The sequence below is a fragment of the Larus michahellis genome, chromosome 1 (assembly GCF_964199755.1).
Source record: "Larus michahellis chromosome 1, bLarMic1.1, whole genome shotgun sequence".
NCBI classification, from domain to species: Eukaryota; Metazoa; Chordata; class Aves; order Charadriiformes; family Laridae; genus Larus; species Larus michahellis.
This window is the reverse complement of record NC_133896.1, coordinates 55,867,622-55,880,555: the sequence shown is the minus strand read 5'-3', so window position 1 is coordinate 55,880,555 and position 12,934 is coordinate 55,867,622. Positions and strand designations below refer to the sequence as shown.

Below are 12,934 nucleotides of genomic sequence, written 5' to 3'. Positions count from 1 at the left end.
TGTAATATATAGTACGTCATCTTGTCTCCCAGTTCAGTTTATGATAGCAAGAACTTGGAAGACAACTTCTGTCCTCTCTACCAATGCCTCAAGCCCATACGTTGCAAGAATAAGTCTTTTTAAAATGAGAGTTTTCTGGAAAAATGAATATTAGGATTTTGCAGGAAACTAACATTTTCCAAAACTGGTAAATTGTTTTGGGGGAGGCCGTACTTATTGGATACCGTTTTTTCTTTTTTTTTTTTTTTTTCTTAATGCTGGAATGGCTTTCTGGTTTAATAACTTGGACTTCACAAATATTTCCTATTACCTCTCTAGTTAACTAGCTGAAAAAACTTCTTTTCTCTGAAATGGTTGCTTTTGCCTTAGCCAGAAGAGGCTGTTATAAGAACTTAGATACTACGTACTGAGTGTACTATGCCTGGGTTGGTTTGGCTCATTTTGGTTTTTTATTAAAAAAATAAATTTTGGGTTGCAATCTGTAGTTTATCTTCATTTGTAAGCTGTTAATATGCCTTACTTTAAATACTCAGAATTGAAGTCTGTAATATGCCTTTTAAATACTTTTTGATAATGTTGATTTTGAGATTTTGTGGGAAATATTAAAGTGCAATTAGGTCCTATTTTTAAGGTCGACACATGCTTTCTTGAAGAAAGCTAGAGTAAAAAGCTGGCTGCTGATTGTTATTTAGCAAACTTCCTTTTCAGGGTTGTGGTGTGTCCGTGTTCCCATTACTATGTGCTGGTAACAAAAACCGGAACCACACCCCATTGTATTACTCTAAATTCACTCGTTTGGAGTAGATGGACTTTCTCCCCATGTTGATCTTGTCAATGTGAGCATCTGGTTGCTGGAATGTACATGAGAGACCCCCCTCAGTTTCCATGACCAGGCCAGGAAGAATTATCTTGTAGCTAATGAGAGGTTAATAGGCAGCGTTGTCTTCTGAATGAGTCGATGAGGTACTTGAAGGCTTTGTTTATGTCAATTTTATCAGAACACTTAACGCTACAAGTTAAGCAAGTTAAGTTTGTGTTTAACAAGCTTCTTGCTTACAACTGAAAAGGGAAACCATTGATCACAAAACTTCAAACATTAGCAAAATGGATCAAACAGTGAAAGTGGGAAGATGGCAAGTGGGATAGCTTATTGCCATTTTGGGTATTTTCCCCCCTAATTCAATGAACTTTCAACATAGTGATATGTTGTTAGTGTGTCTGTAGCATCGATTCTTGCTCTGTCATTTGGAGAGTATAACTTCGTACTTCCTACACGATTATGAGGTTTCAGTTACACTTTGCCAGGAGCTTTATGGCCTTGTACATGTCCTGCAGCCCAAGTGTTCAGATAGGTCCCTTCCACCACAGTAGAATTTAGGTGTGTGCTCACATGAATTGAAGCCTGAACTACTAAGTATTTATTATTGCTATTATTGTAGTTGTTGATGGTGTGCCCAATGGAATATTAAATGCACATCTCTATTGAAAGAGCAGCAGAAGGGGAGGTCATCGTGCGAAACAAAGAGCTTCTCTGCAGCCTTAGTACCACAGATATTTGTATACGTCTGAAAACAAGGCAGCAGCAGTAACAGTCTCCCTGTCCTGAACTTACCACAAAGACAGATCACCATAACTAGGTGTTTACTTTCAGGCTATGGATCTTCTGTCCTTGGCTTCTTTTGTCATTAGTGCTACATGTTATTATAAGCCCAAGCTTCAGCTTGGATTGTGAATATGACCTTTTTCTCATTCTTTTCCGTTCCCTGTTCTTCTGCTCACAAAACTAAGGAAGATGCTTTTAAGCAGAAGGCTTTTTGCGTGCCAGGCGGTTACTGGAAGTCATTTTGTATTTTGATACTACCCTTTTTCAGCAGCTCTTTAAAGACAGCCCTTAAACGTTTGCCTGCTGCAAGAAAGTTTTTTTTTTGGAAATTTTTTGGAAGGCTTTTTGCTGGTTACTTGTAACTGGCACTACAGCCCAAAAGGTGCACATTGCTTGACAGTACAAAAGTAGTAAATGTTATTTGAGGTTATAGTAAGCTTGAAAGATGAGGGTGTCGCTGGAGAGCTTTTTCATATTGCTTGCAATCTGTGGCTCAAAGAAAACAGAAAATTTTGTCCTGATGTCATGACAGAGAATGTGAAGTATACTTCTTCTATATTCTTTTATATATATATATATATATACACAAAGTATATATACGAATGCTTCACATCTTGCGCTCTTAGTAAAACTGAAGAACCTGCAGGGCTTTTCCTTGCCAGAGTTTGGGGCTGGGAAGTGTGCTTTGACGTTCTATAGAGAACAGAAAAGAGCGAAAACTGATCTGGTTTAAGAAATACCAGATGGAGTGCATAAGACGATGTTCTGTATGATGCGAAATGCTCGCCTCAAACTTTGTTAAATGCAGACTGAACTTGCCGTTATGTATGAATTGCATCTGGTAGTAACCTCAAAATGTTGTTACTAAGGACTCATCTTGCTCTTATCCATCTTCTCCATCCATGAAGGAGAAGAGCCTAATTTTAGGAAACCAGGAAGACATTTTATTACTGTCCATAGAACCTTTTCTCTTTAAGAGAGTTCTTTGAAGTCCTCAATCAGGAAGCTGTTAACACATAACATCTCAAAAATGTTTTTGTAGGCAGTGATTAGCAATGTAAATGTCTCTTTTTACACTGGTTTGGCAGTACCTAATGAAAATGCAAACAAAAATATTACCTATACCATATAAGTGCAATGGAAGGAAAAGTCTGAGTGATATAACAGTAAGGCCAACTCAACTCTAAGCTTTTTAAACTGTGGTCAAAAAAAGAGCTTTGATTTGTGCATAAATGTAAGAAATAGTTCAGTACTGTTATAAATCCAGCTTTGTTTATAAAGCTGTTCTGTTGTTTTTTTTTTTTATAAAATCTTCTGAAAGATCAAGGGTTATACTTATTCAAGTTGTTTCCCATTTGTAAAGTACACGTCTGGTCTCTGATCCTCCCCCTCATCAGTCAGATCGATCTTTTTACATTAATTGTCTTTGCCTTAATCTTTCCCTATAAAAATAAGTTACTTCAAGTGAGCTGAAAACTTGGTCTTCAATTTACTTTTAAGGCGAAGACAATTGGTTAATGAAAATGTGATTCACCATAGAAACAGCTCAGCCAATAGCATATATGCAGTAAATTAACCATTTTCTGGTACTTTCATATTTGATACAAAACATAGCAACAAGATGATAGCTTGACAACAATAGGAGCTGCGCATATTTTTCTCTCTTTTTTGAAATAATGTTCTTGTGGAAAAAATAGATTCCCTGGAAAGTAATTTATATTACAAGTTTCATCACAAAAATTCTGTGGGTGGGTACAATAGGCTAGAAATTAAATTAGTGATTTGTATAATAAATGCTGGTTTTGATTTGATGTGACACTTCTAGTCTCTTACAAGTGACATAGCTACAGGCAATAGAATAATCTCTTCCCCTTGTGAAGATAAATGTTGTATCAGACCAAACCATCTTATATTAAATTACAACTTCCCTTTTTTTTACCATATGAAAAGATTCATCAAAATTTTCATTAAATAATAGCACAACCCAATTAAAAGGATACTTTGGCTAAAACGACTTGAAGATATTTTCTAATATATTGCATGTAGTTCATTTATATAGGGTGCTACATAAGAGGCCTAATCCGAATAAAGGAATTTTCCTTTATGCAGCAAGTGGTGTGATTGTGGCCACACTGAGATAGAAGGTGCTTTTCATATATCAATTAGACTGAAACCCTCAAATGCAAACAAAGTATGATGATAAGAGGGATCTAGTATCTTGACTTGCTTTCTTGGTGGGGCGAGAGGGATATAGTATGCGTGGCTCTTCTTATACAACTTCATTGTGCTCACACCATTGTTTTTCATGTTTTGGCAGAGAGAAGGAGCAAGAAAGGGAAGAACAGTTAATGGAAGACAAGAAAAGGAAGAAAGAGGATAAGAAAAAGAAGGAATCTGCTCAGAAGGTAGGTTATGGTATTTGAGTTCTTTTATCCAGCTGGAACATAGATAGTATTGGGGGTAGTAAGATGTTAAATTGTTTGTATTTGAGCTTAAAAACTTGTTTAGAGTGATGCTTTGTTAAAGAGTATTTTTTGCGTCATTTTTCTGGAACTAAAGTGTTTAACTGTGATATTTCTTCTTAGTGTGTCATGTGAAGTAAAAGGAGTTTTTTGATATAAAATATTAAACTTAAGTTATCGAATATGGGCTGTCTTGATCTGTGCAACTCCTGCTGTTTTGAGGTGTTTGGGGACAGAAATGCTGCTGGGGAAATTCTTGCAGTAAAATTGACTAAGTGTTTTCTAGAGCAAGAAGATACTTTTTTTTTAATCTTTTTTTTTTGGTAAGTCCTAAAGGTACTTCATATGAAATATTTACTACTGAAGGTTCTCTTTATTTTTTAATTAAGTATCGCTTAGGTTTTACATTTTCTGTAGCTAATATCACTTTTGCTGAAGTGTATCAGCTTGAGTCTTAGCTGTGGAGAATTGGTAAGTCACTGAAAATTGTTGTTGCTCAGAAAATGGGTTTGAACACTTGATGTATTGGAATCTAGTAGATTGTTCTAGGAGTTAACTTGACGTATGAACTTGAGTCTTTTGCAGCTTTATCCATGCATTTTATTGGTAAAGTCCTTTCTGCGTAGTTCTGGGTTTCCCAGTACAAGAGAGACGTAACCATCCTGGAGTGAGTCCAGCAGAAGGCCCCTAAGATGATTAAGGGACTGGAGTATCTGACAAATGAGGAGAGGCTGAGAGAGCTAGGACTGTTCAGCCTAGAGAAGAAAAGGCTCAGAGGGATCTTATCAATCAATGTATATAAATACCTTGTGGGAGGGAGTAAAGAAGATGGAGGTAGACTCTTCTCAGTGATGCCCAGTGACAAGGCACAAAGCATTGTGTGTGAGTTGAAATACAGGAAATTCCACTTAATCATAAAAAGACTTTTTTTTGCGCATATGTGTGACCAGGCCACCGCTAGAACAGGTTTCCCAGAGAGGATGTGGTGTCTCTATCTTCGGAGATGCTCAAAACCAAGTTCAATGTGTCCTGTGCAGTCGGTTTTTGATGACTTTGCTTTGAGTTGGGGAGACCCTGGGGGTGAGTGGGAAACAGAGCCTGGGAACTGTGGACTAGATCTCCAGAAGCTGTCCCTTCCTATCACAATGATTATGTGAAATTGAGAGCAGAAGGCTTTACTTTCTTTCAGTATTCTGTGTTTTTCAGTTGGTTCAGTAACAGCAGATCCGATGAAAGATAAGATGTAACTCTTTGTTAGTTTCTGTAGGTTTCTGCTGTGAATGGCCAGCAGCAATTTCAGTTGAATTTCGGCTTACCTGGGTTCTTTTCAGAATCATAGAATCATTTAGGTTGGAAAAAACCCTGTAAGATCATCAAGTCCAAACGCATGCCTAATGCTGCCAAGTCCACCACTAAACCATGTCCCTCAGTGCCACATCTACCCATCTTTTAAATACTTCGAGGGATGGTGACTACCACTTCCCTGGGCAGCCTGTTCCAATACTTGATAACCCTTTCGGTGAAGAAACTTTTCCTAATAGCCAATCTAAACTTCCCCTGGTGCAACTTGAGGCCGTTTCCTATTTTCCTAAAAATCTGGCTTTTTTACCAGTTTGAGTCTATCAGTTTAAATTATGGGTGGATAAACTGGTGTGTTTCTGTTGTCTTTATCCAGCCATTGTGTTGATACATCCCCAATAGTACTGCAAAAGATCAGTAGCTACAGAATGTTTCTTCGGTGTCTCTTTGCCTCAGTGTTGCTGCTGTTTTAGTGTTCAAGTAGGAACCAGGAGAAGCAGACCCTGGTAAATAAAGACTAGCAACTTGAGGATTATATGCTGATATTCAATGATACGAGAGAAACTTGAAAAGATTGTACTGATCATCTTGATAACAGTGCTGTGTTTACTGAGGAATCGGTGCTTTGAATACAAAGGAGATTTGCCAGCTTTCCTGTGTGGTCCCTCACCTACTAAGTTATTCAGTATGATTGAATGTTATGATATTTTGCCAAAATCTTGGGAAGGGTAAACACTAAAGTTAATCTCCTAGAGACCAAACTTAACAGTAATACTTAAAGATATCTAGGAGTAGCAAAGCAGGGAACCAAATGTAGAGAACATAAACGTGCGTGTTTGTTCTTAGTGACTGGTGGTGGTCACCAAATAAGCAGTAATGATTTGGGGGTACCTTTTTCAGACAGAGTTTGTATAACATGAAACAATTTTTTCTGTCTGGATCTTCTGAAACTTAAAAAATTAAAAAAAAAAAAAAATCACTTCCAACGGAGGTTATGCAAGCAAATTTACAGACTAAATTCCTGTGGTTGGTGTCCCAGGGGCTGTTCGGAGGCTTGTTGGAAGGCTGAGTTTGACTCCGCCTTCCCATTCACTACAGCTGCTCCTGCCCTGCTGATGCTTATAGGCTGCCCACAGAGAGATGATAGCTGTAAATCTGAGATTGTCATATTTTCTCAGCTTTTGATTCCTAGACCTGAAAAAAAATAATAAAAATCACAAAACGGGATCATTTTGACTAGGAGAGAAGCAGTATAGGCAGAAGTAATTCTTTTTTCCTAAAGCAAACTGTGGTTATCATGTAGAATTCTTTAAAGATTTGATAAAATGGGGTCTTCCAAGTAGGCAAGTTACTCATTTACTGAGCGCGTTTACCGTTGACCATAGTAAACCAATCAGCACTACCAGATTGGATTCAGGAATAAATTTTTTCCCCTCTTCCTTTTCCTTTAGTAGTGAAGCATCAGAGTCACTTAAGTGCTTAACAGAATTTTTAATTGTGTTACAGAAGATAACTTGATGCACCTGAGTTTTTTTATAAGTGAAGTGAAAGTTGATGTCTGGCTTGATACAGACTCAGTTTGGGGTGCATTTTTAGTGTGTTGGAGACTTCTGGATTACATAATTCTGTGAAGTTACGATGCTTAAGATTTTTTTTTATTATAGTGAATGTTCTACTTTGCATATTGCAGTGTTCATCTCTGCAAAGTAAGTGATGCCATAGCAATTCAATACAGTTTGTCTTTTTATTCTTTACCATACAAAGGAGTTCTGGCTTGGTTGGTTTAAACAGTAAACTGCTTTTTACTTGTGTGTTCATTATTCTATACTATCACTGTGTGCTTTCCAGAATTATGGACTAGTTCAGCAATTTCTTTTAAGAATAGGTGTCATCGAACCTGACACATGATGATCTTTAGGATTTTTCCATTATTGTGTAGTGGAACTCATGATCGACAGGTTCAAAACATGCTACAATACACGATTCCAGAGAATATACCAGTGGTATGTTTGTCTCTACTGTAGCTTGAAAGCTGCTATGCTGAAAGAATGTAGAAGTACAGCAAAACCACATATTGAGTATGTTGGCCAGCATGATGGCGCTCCCCAGTAATCAAGTTCTTACTGTGTTCAAGAGATTTTGAAGTCTGGTGCTTTATAGATATTTCTGGTAGTTTTTGTAATTGTGGCAATGAATCCAGTAAGGTTTAGGATTTCTTCTCCGTGGAGGAGATGTCATGGGAAGATAGCAGAGAGACAGGCTGCTACTTTCACCTGTGGTTACTCCTGTGGGAATTCCAGTGGTAGCCCAAACAGTCTGCTATAAGGATATTCTCACAGAAAGAAGTTTTTGTTACACTTTGACTGTAATACTTCACCTTCAAAATCTGGAAGAACTGTGGTGCGATAGCACATGTTTATTTGTGCTTTAGAAGTCCATGTTTGGGATGAGGAGGGGAGTGTCTAAAAATCATAATTAGTGAACTAATTTCTGTTTCTGCCAGAGACTTTTGCATCAGGCAAATATATTACAGGAGCTGTAGTATTTTTGAAAACTTTGTATACATGACTAGGAATACCGCTTAGACTTGTAGTTCATCAGATGGTTATTTTCATGCAACAACAAATACTGTTCTTGTGCTAATAAATTAAGGTTGTGATTTAGCACAGCCTGTTCAATGTTTGTTTTGAGGTTCTTAAAACTCTATTTACATTCTTGCTCTTAATTTGCAGGTCACAGATCAAAAAACCAAAGGTAAGAATCTTTGATCCTAAAGAGTATTTGTTATTGACTTGAGCAAAGACTCGGATCTTGATTAAAACTGTTGGAAAAGGAAGGGGAATTATGAATCAAGATGAAATGCTGAAGATGTGTATTCAGGAGAAATAAAAGCTGAGGTGATTAAAATGGAGAACCTAAAGCTATCCCTGTTGTCAGCATCAAAATACTTGAAGAGGGAATGAGGAATGTGTATAAAATAGGTTAGTTGAAATACTTAGTTTTCAGTTTTGCAAAGGTTTTGGACAACTAACCAAAAACTGAAACCACCTCTATAAATGGAATGGAAGTCGGGAAAAGTACTGCTTATGGTGAGGTACCAAAATGAGTGAAAATGACTTGGTTTTGGGAACTTAAGAGAGGTTCAGGCACCTAAAAGTCCAACGGATAAGGTAGAACTGATGAGTGAGCATCTTGAAAGTTAAGCTTATTTAGCTGATCTGAAAATATATATAATCTTTATTTTTTTGTGTCAGTTTTGTAAAAATTATGTGGGGAATTGCCATTACTCACAGCAGAGAACTAAGATAATAACTTGGTTTTACAGCTGACGTTATCTTTTTTGGGGGGTTGGGGCAGTGAAGCCTATGTAGAGAAATCAGAAAACCTTTAACAAAATAAAATGTGGGGAATAACGCATTCATGTTGCCAAAGAGAGACTCACTTGAGTGTCTTGAGCTCATGTTTGTAAGAGGAAAAGTTTTACTGATTATGTTCACTTTGCTGGGGAGGAGTTTCTGAAGAACCATTTTTGTATTAATTTTCAACAAAGACTAGAGTAGATGTATTAAATTTTCCATGCCTTTGGAGTCTGATGTTGTAGCAATTACGCCTTCTAGGTGCCTGGCTGGGAATGTCTTTTACTCTGTTTCAAAAAAGCACAGGGAGAATGTGAATAAGGGGTCACAAGTCTAGGGTCTCTTAAGCAAATTTTATGATGGTGTTAGTTCCTCAAGGATTTGTTCGTGGTTTTGCTCTTCTCCAATGCGTAATAGCCCTCAGAAGCAGCTTGTCCTTGCTTATAGGGGCACCTGGTGACCAGCTGGGAAACTTAAGGCGAGCCCAAAACAAACGTTGTATGTAGGACTGCCTTTTGGGTGAGAGTCAACTGTTACTGCCTTACTTAAGAGCAGTACAGAGAACTCAAATTTGTTAATTCTGAATCCAAGAGAAGGGTTGGGGGTTTTTCCCCTCTTCTTGTTTGTTTTGGCAGTGGCCGTGTAGCTGAGTTAAGCAGGTGCAAACTTGGGGTCTGATTTCAGATCTCCCATAAGGATGATGCATAACTATGCAAAAACCAGTTGGAGATCAGGGAACAGAGCAGGGGAGTGGGACCCAGTTGTATTTGACTACTCATATTTTAAAATGAGTCATTACCTAAGGTGGTATTCTCTGCCAGCTTTACATTCCCAAGAAATTTGGGGCTTAGAGCGAAATACTTGCTGAGGGCAGAGTGTCATCCTGGGGTACAGGTTGCACGTAGAAACAAGAGGTTTGCCGCTACTGCTTATTTCTGCTTCTTTAGTTAAATTGTTCTTCAATAAAGTTGCACAGTATTTCATAGAAGAATGAAATTATAAAAGAGTAGCAGTGAGATCTTGTAGCTAACACAGGTTTAAGTGGAAAAATTTCTGATTTTCATTCTTCCTGTTTTTCAGTGCCCGAAGTGACGAAACCAAGTTTAAGCCAACCAGTGGCTGCCAGCCCAATTGGCAACTCTCCATCGCCACCAGTCAATGGTGGCAACAATGCCAAAAGGGTGGCAGTGCCGAACGGACAACCGCCAAGCGCCGCCCGCTACATGCCTCGGGAGGTGCCGCCGCGATTCCGTTGCCAGCAGGACCACAAAGTGTTACTGAAACGTGGGCAGCCCCCTCCGCCATCCTGTATGCTCCTTGGGGGTGGAGCAGGGCCTCCTCCCCCAACAGCACCAGGAGCAAACCCAAACAACGCACAACCAGTGACAGGAGCACTGCTGCAGAGCGACAGTGGGACTGCAACAGGCAAGTAATAATAATAATAGTAAATGAACGTGTGTGCGCATGGCAGAAAAGGGATCACTAAAATTTTGTATAAGCATGTTATTATATAATAAAACTCAGATTGCTTTTGGAGAGCTTACTTCCACTACTTTAGTGTATAGACTTTTCTTCTGCTGTTAGCGGCAATGGATGCGATTTTTTAGATTTTTTTAAAATATTTTTTTGGGTGGTTTGAATCAGATGCTGTAAGGTTCTTAAGACTGCGAGCAAGGTAAACACAATGCATGCATAAACGACATTTTATAGTTGTCATTAAGTAGTTCTTAATAGCTCTTTAGGTTTCTTTGACATGAATTTCCTCTCTTGTCACTTTATTATATGATCCGATAAAACAGACATGTAGATACTAGCTCTGTAAATGGCAGGTCTCTGTTGTTTCTCATCTGGATGATCTTTTGCTCCTGACTTTTTTTTTAGTAGTAATCTTGTTTTTAAGTAGGCTTTTTTTTTTTTTATAAAAGTGGTGACTGTCCTGTGTTTGCTTTCCTGTTCACTTTGAATTCCAGAAGATAAATTGATTTTATGATTAAGTGTTCTATGAGCATCGGGAAATTATGACTGCTCCTGAATTTTTTAGACCGTTGGGGAATTGCAGTAACTGTAATATTTCCTTCTTAAGTTAGGGTTGTAGAAGAAACAAAATTCCACTCAAGACATCTGTCTTCTAAAGAAAAACTTGGGTGATCTGAGAAGTCAAGGACAACTTCAGTTCTAACAATAAGGGTGTTTAAAAAAGAAATAATAAATGTTAAAAGTCAAAAGACTAAAATAACGATACCTATGTTATTATCTATGTCTGAGTTTGCGTTTGAAAACTATGCCAGATTAATGGAATGGGGTTTTGTACCACAGTCTTGGAGAGCATAAACCTTTTACAGTTCTCCAAGATTCAGAAGAAAAAAAACAGAGGTAACTTGGAACTCCAGAATCAAGTAAGCTAGGTGGGATGTATGTCTTTATTAAAAAGGATTCTGGGAAAATGAATAATTCCATTTGTTTTCTGGTTTCGGTACCTGAATTCCTTTGTAGCAAATCCCTCTTTGACAGATTATTTATCTTGTTGCCTTTCATGTTCCCTATTTCATAAGGGTGGGGGAGTGAATTTCAAACTACAATGGTAATGTTTTAGCTAATCAGTTTAAAAACTGAGCTCTTAGAGATGACTGATTTTGATAAAACACCTAAAAGATGAAAGAAGGATCACCAAAAAGAAGAAAGATAAAGAAGGAAAAAAACCCACCCCGAAATTTTTCAGCTATGTATAAAATCCTAGTGTTACATCAGCACTAGTATACCTTCACAGTGATCATAGTAGACCGACAAAGTAGACTATGACAAAGGAGAATTTGTGGTCGTGAAGCATTCTAAAAGTTTCCAAAATTTCCCATGAACAGCATTTTTTTTTTTCTATATTTACTATATGATTTACTGTATGAGGACCATTTTGAAGTTTAGAGGCTCCTTAAGTTCTGTGTAATTAATTTGACACCTAATGTTTGTTTTTTCTGAGACTGAAATTTGATTTTATTAATTCTCATATTTTTACATTTAGTTTAATGGTGCATTAACAACTACGATGTTATGTAGTTATATCTTGACTGTGGCAACTTTTTGTGCCAATGGCTAGTTGCTTTATCCTGATGTAAGTCAGGAGTGTTGCCAAGAAAGATATGGATCCTTCAGACCTGCCTCACCCCATCCAGATTTCTGCACCATAATGCTCTTAACTGGGCTGGGGACCTGACTTGATTAAAATTAACCCAGGTTGGTTTTTTTTTTAAAGCCTATTTCAGTCTGGGTGATTTACCACTTCAGCTCACTCTCCGAGTATCAGTGGTAACATACATGCTAACATGTGAGAGTAGGTGTGCCAGAGGAATGGGAATGAGCAGCTGGGCAAGAGACGGGCTGGGGCTGTCACTTAAGGTGCTCCATCAAAGCGCTTATGGAAGTACAGTGTTGCTCTCTGTCTCCCGCGTCATTAATCCCATCTGAGATCCTGGCTGTTTACAAATTGGATTTCTGATTGGGCCCGATTCTGTCAGGTACTTATGCACTGATACTGTGACTAATTCATCCCATGTGAAGACAACAGCAGGTTCCCAAAGGGGAACATAATACAGCATAGCTGCTCCTTCACATTGTTATATTCCTCAGATAGCTATAAATGGTGTTGATGAGGCTTTAATACAAAAATTCAATACGTAATTCTTCTTTACATGGATCTTTTTCAACCAGAATTGAAATGCTTCTGTAAGATGCAAAACCCTAATTCCCTGAAAGATGACACAAAATTTACTATTGTCTCGTAGCAATAGGGGGGCTTGGAGTGGAGGGTGGTGTATCGTTCTTCTGATACCAATGATATTCAGGATATGCAAGACAATTTTGGAAAACAAAGCTTAAATTTTATTGGTGAAAGTCTTTCAATAGTTACAATACCTTCTGACAGTCACCACTATCTCTCACAGCAAAACTGCATCTTCATTCCAGGACTCCATTTCAATCCTTTCACTTATTTCAGTTCCATACTTTCATCCTTAAGAGTAGTTATTTGCTAGTAACTTTTTTAATTTAAGTCAGATCAGAAACTTGTTTATCTTCAGCATGTTTGTTATTAAGGAAGAGTCTGTTAAGAGCTAGGAGTCCTTACCCGTTATCTTAAAAAAAACATAAATTGCCAAAAACTATTTGCCACTGTCAAATATAGCAAGAGGAGGCCTGTTTTATAAAACAGTCCATTAAATTGT

The 12,934-nt window shown here is 37.8% G+C and overlaps 1 protein-coding gene across 20 annotated transcripts in view; it reads left to right on the top strand.

The window, feature by feature from the left end:
• TNRC6B (trinucleotide repeat containing adaptor 6B) overlaps nucleotides 1–12,934 on the top strand; it is a 133,664-nt gene that overhangs the window by 83,108 nt on the left and 37,622 nt on the right. For 19 of the 20 annotated variants that reach the window (XM_074578303.1, XM_074578270.1, XM_074578386.1 and 16 more), the window contains 3 exons: nucleotides 3,921–4,008; nucleotides 8,097–8,118; nucleotides 9,801–10,145. In XM_074578303.1, coding sequence (XP_074434404.1) covers nucleotides 3,921–4,008; nucleotides 8,097–8,118; nucleotides 9,801–10,145 — 455 coding nt within the window. Of the gene's footprint in view, nucleotides 1–74; nucleotides 188–3,920; nucleotides 4,009–8,096; nucleotides 8,119–9,800; nucleotides 10,146–12,934 lie in introns of those variants that run through there. The other variant, XM_074578347.1, reaches the window with a different exon arrangement.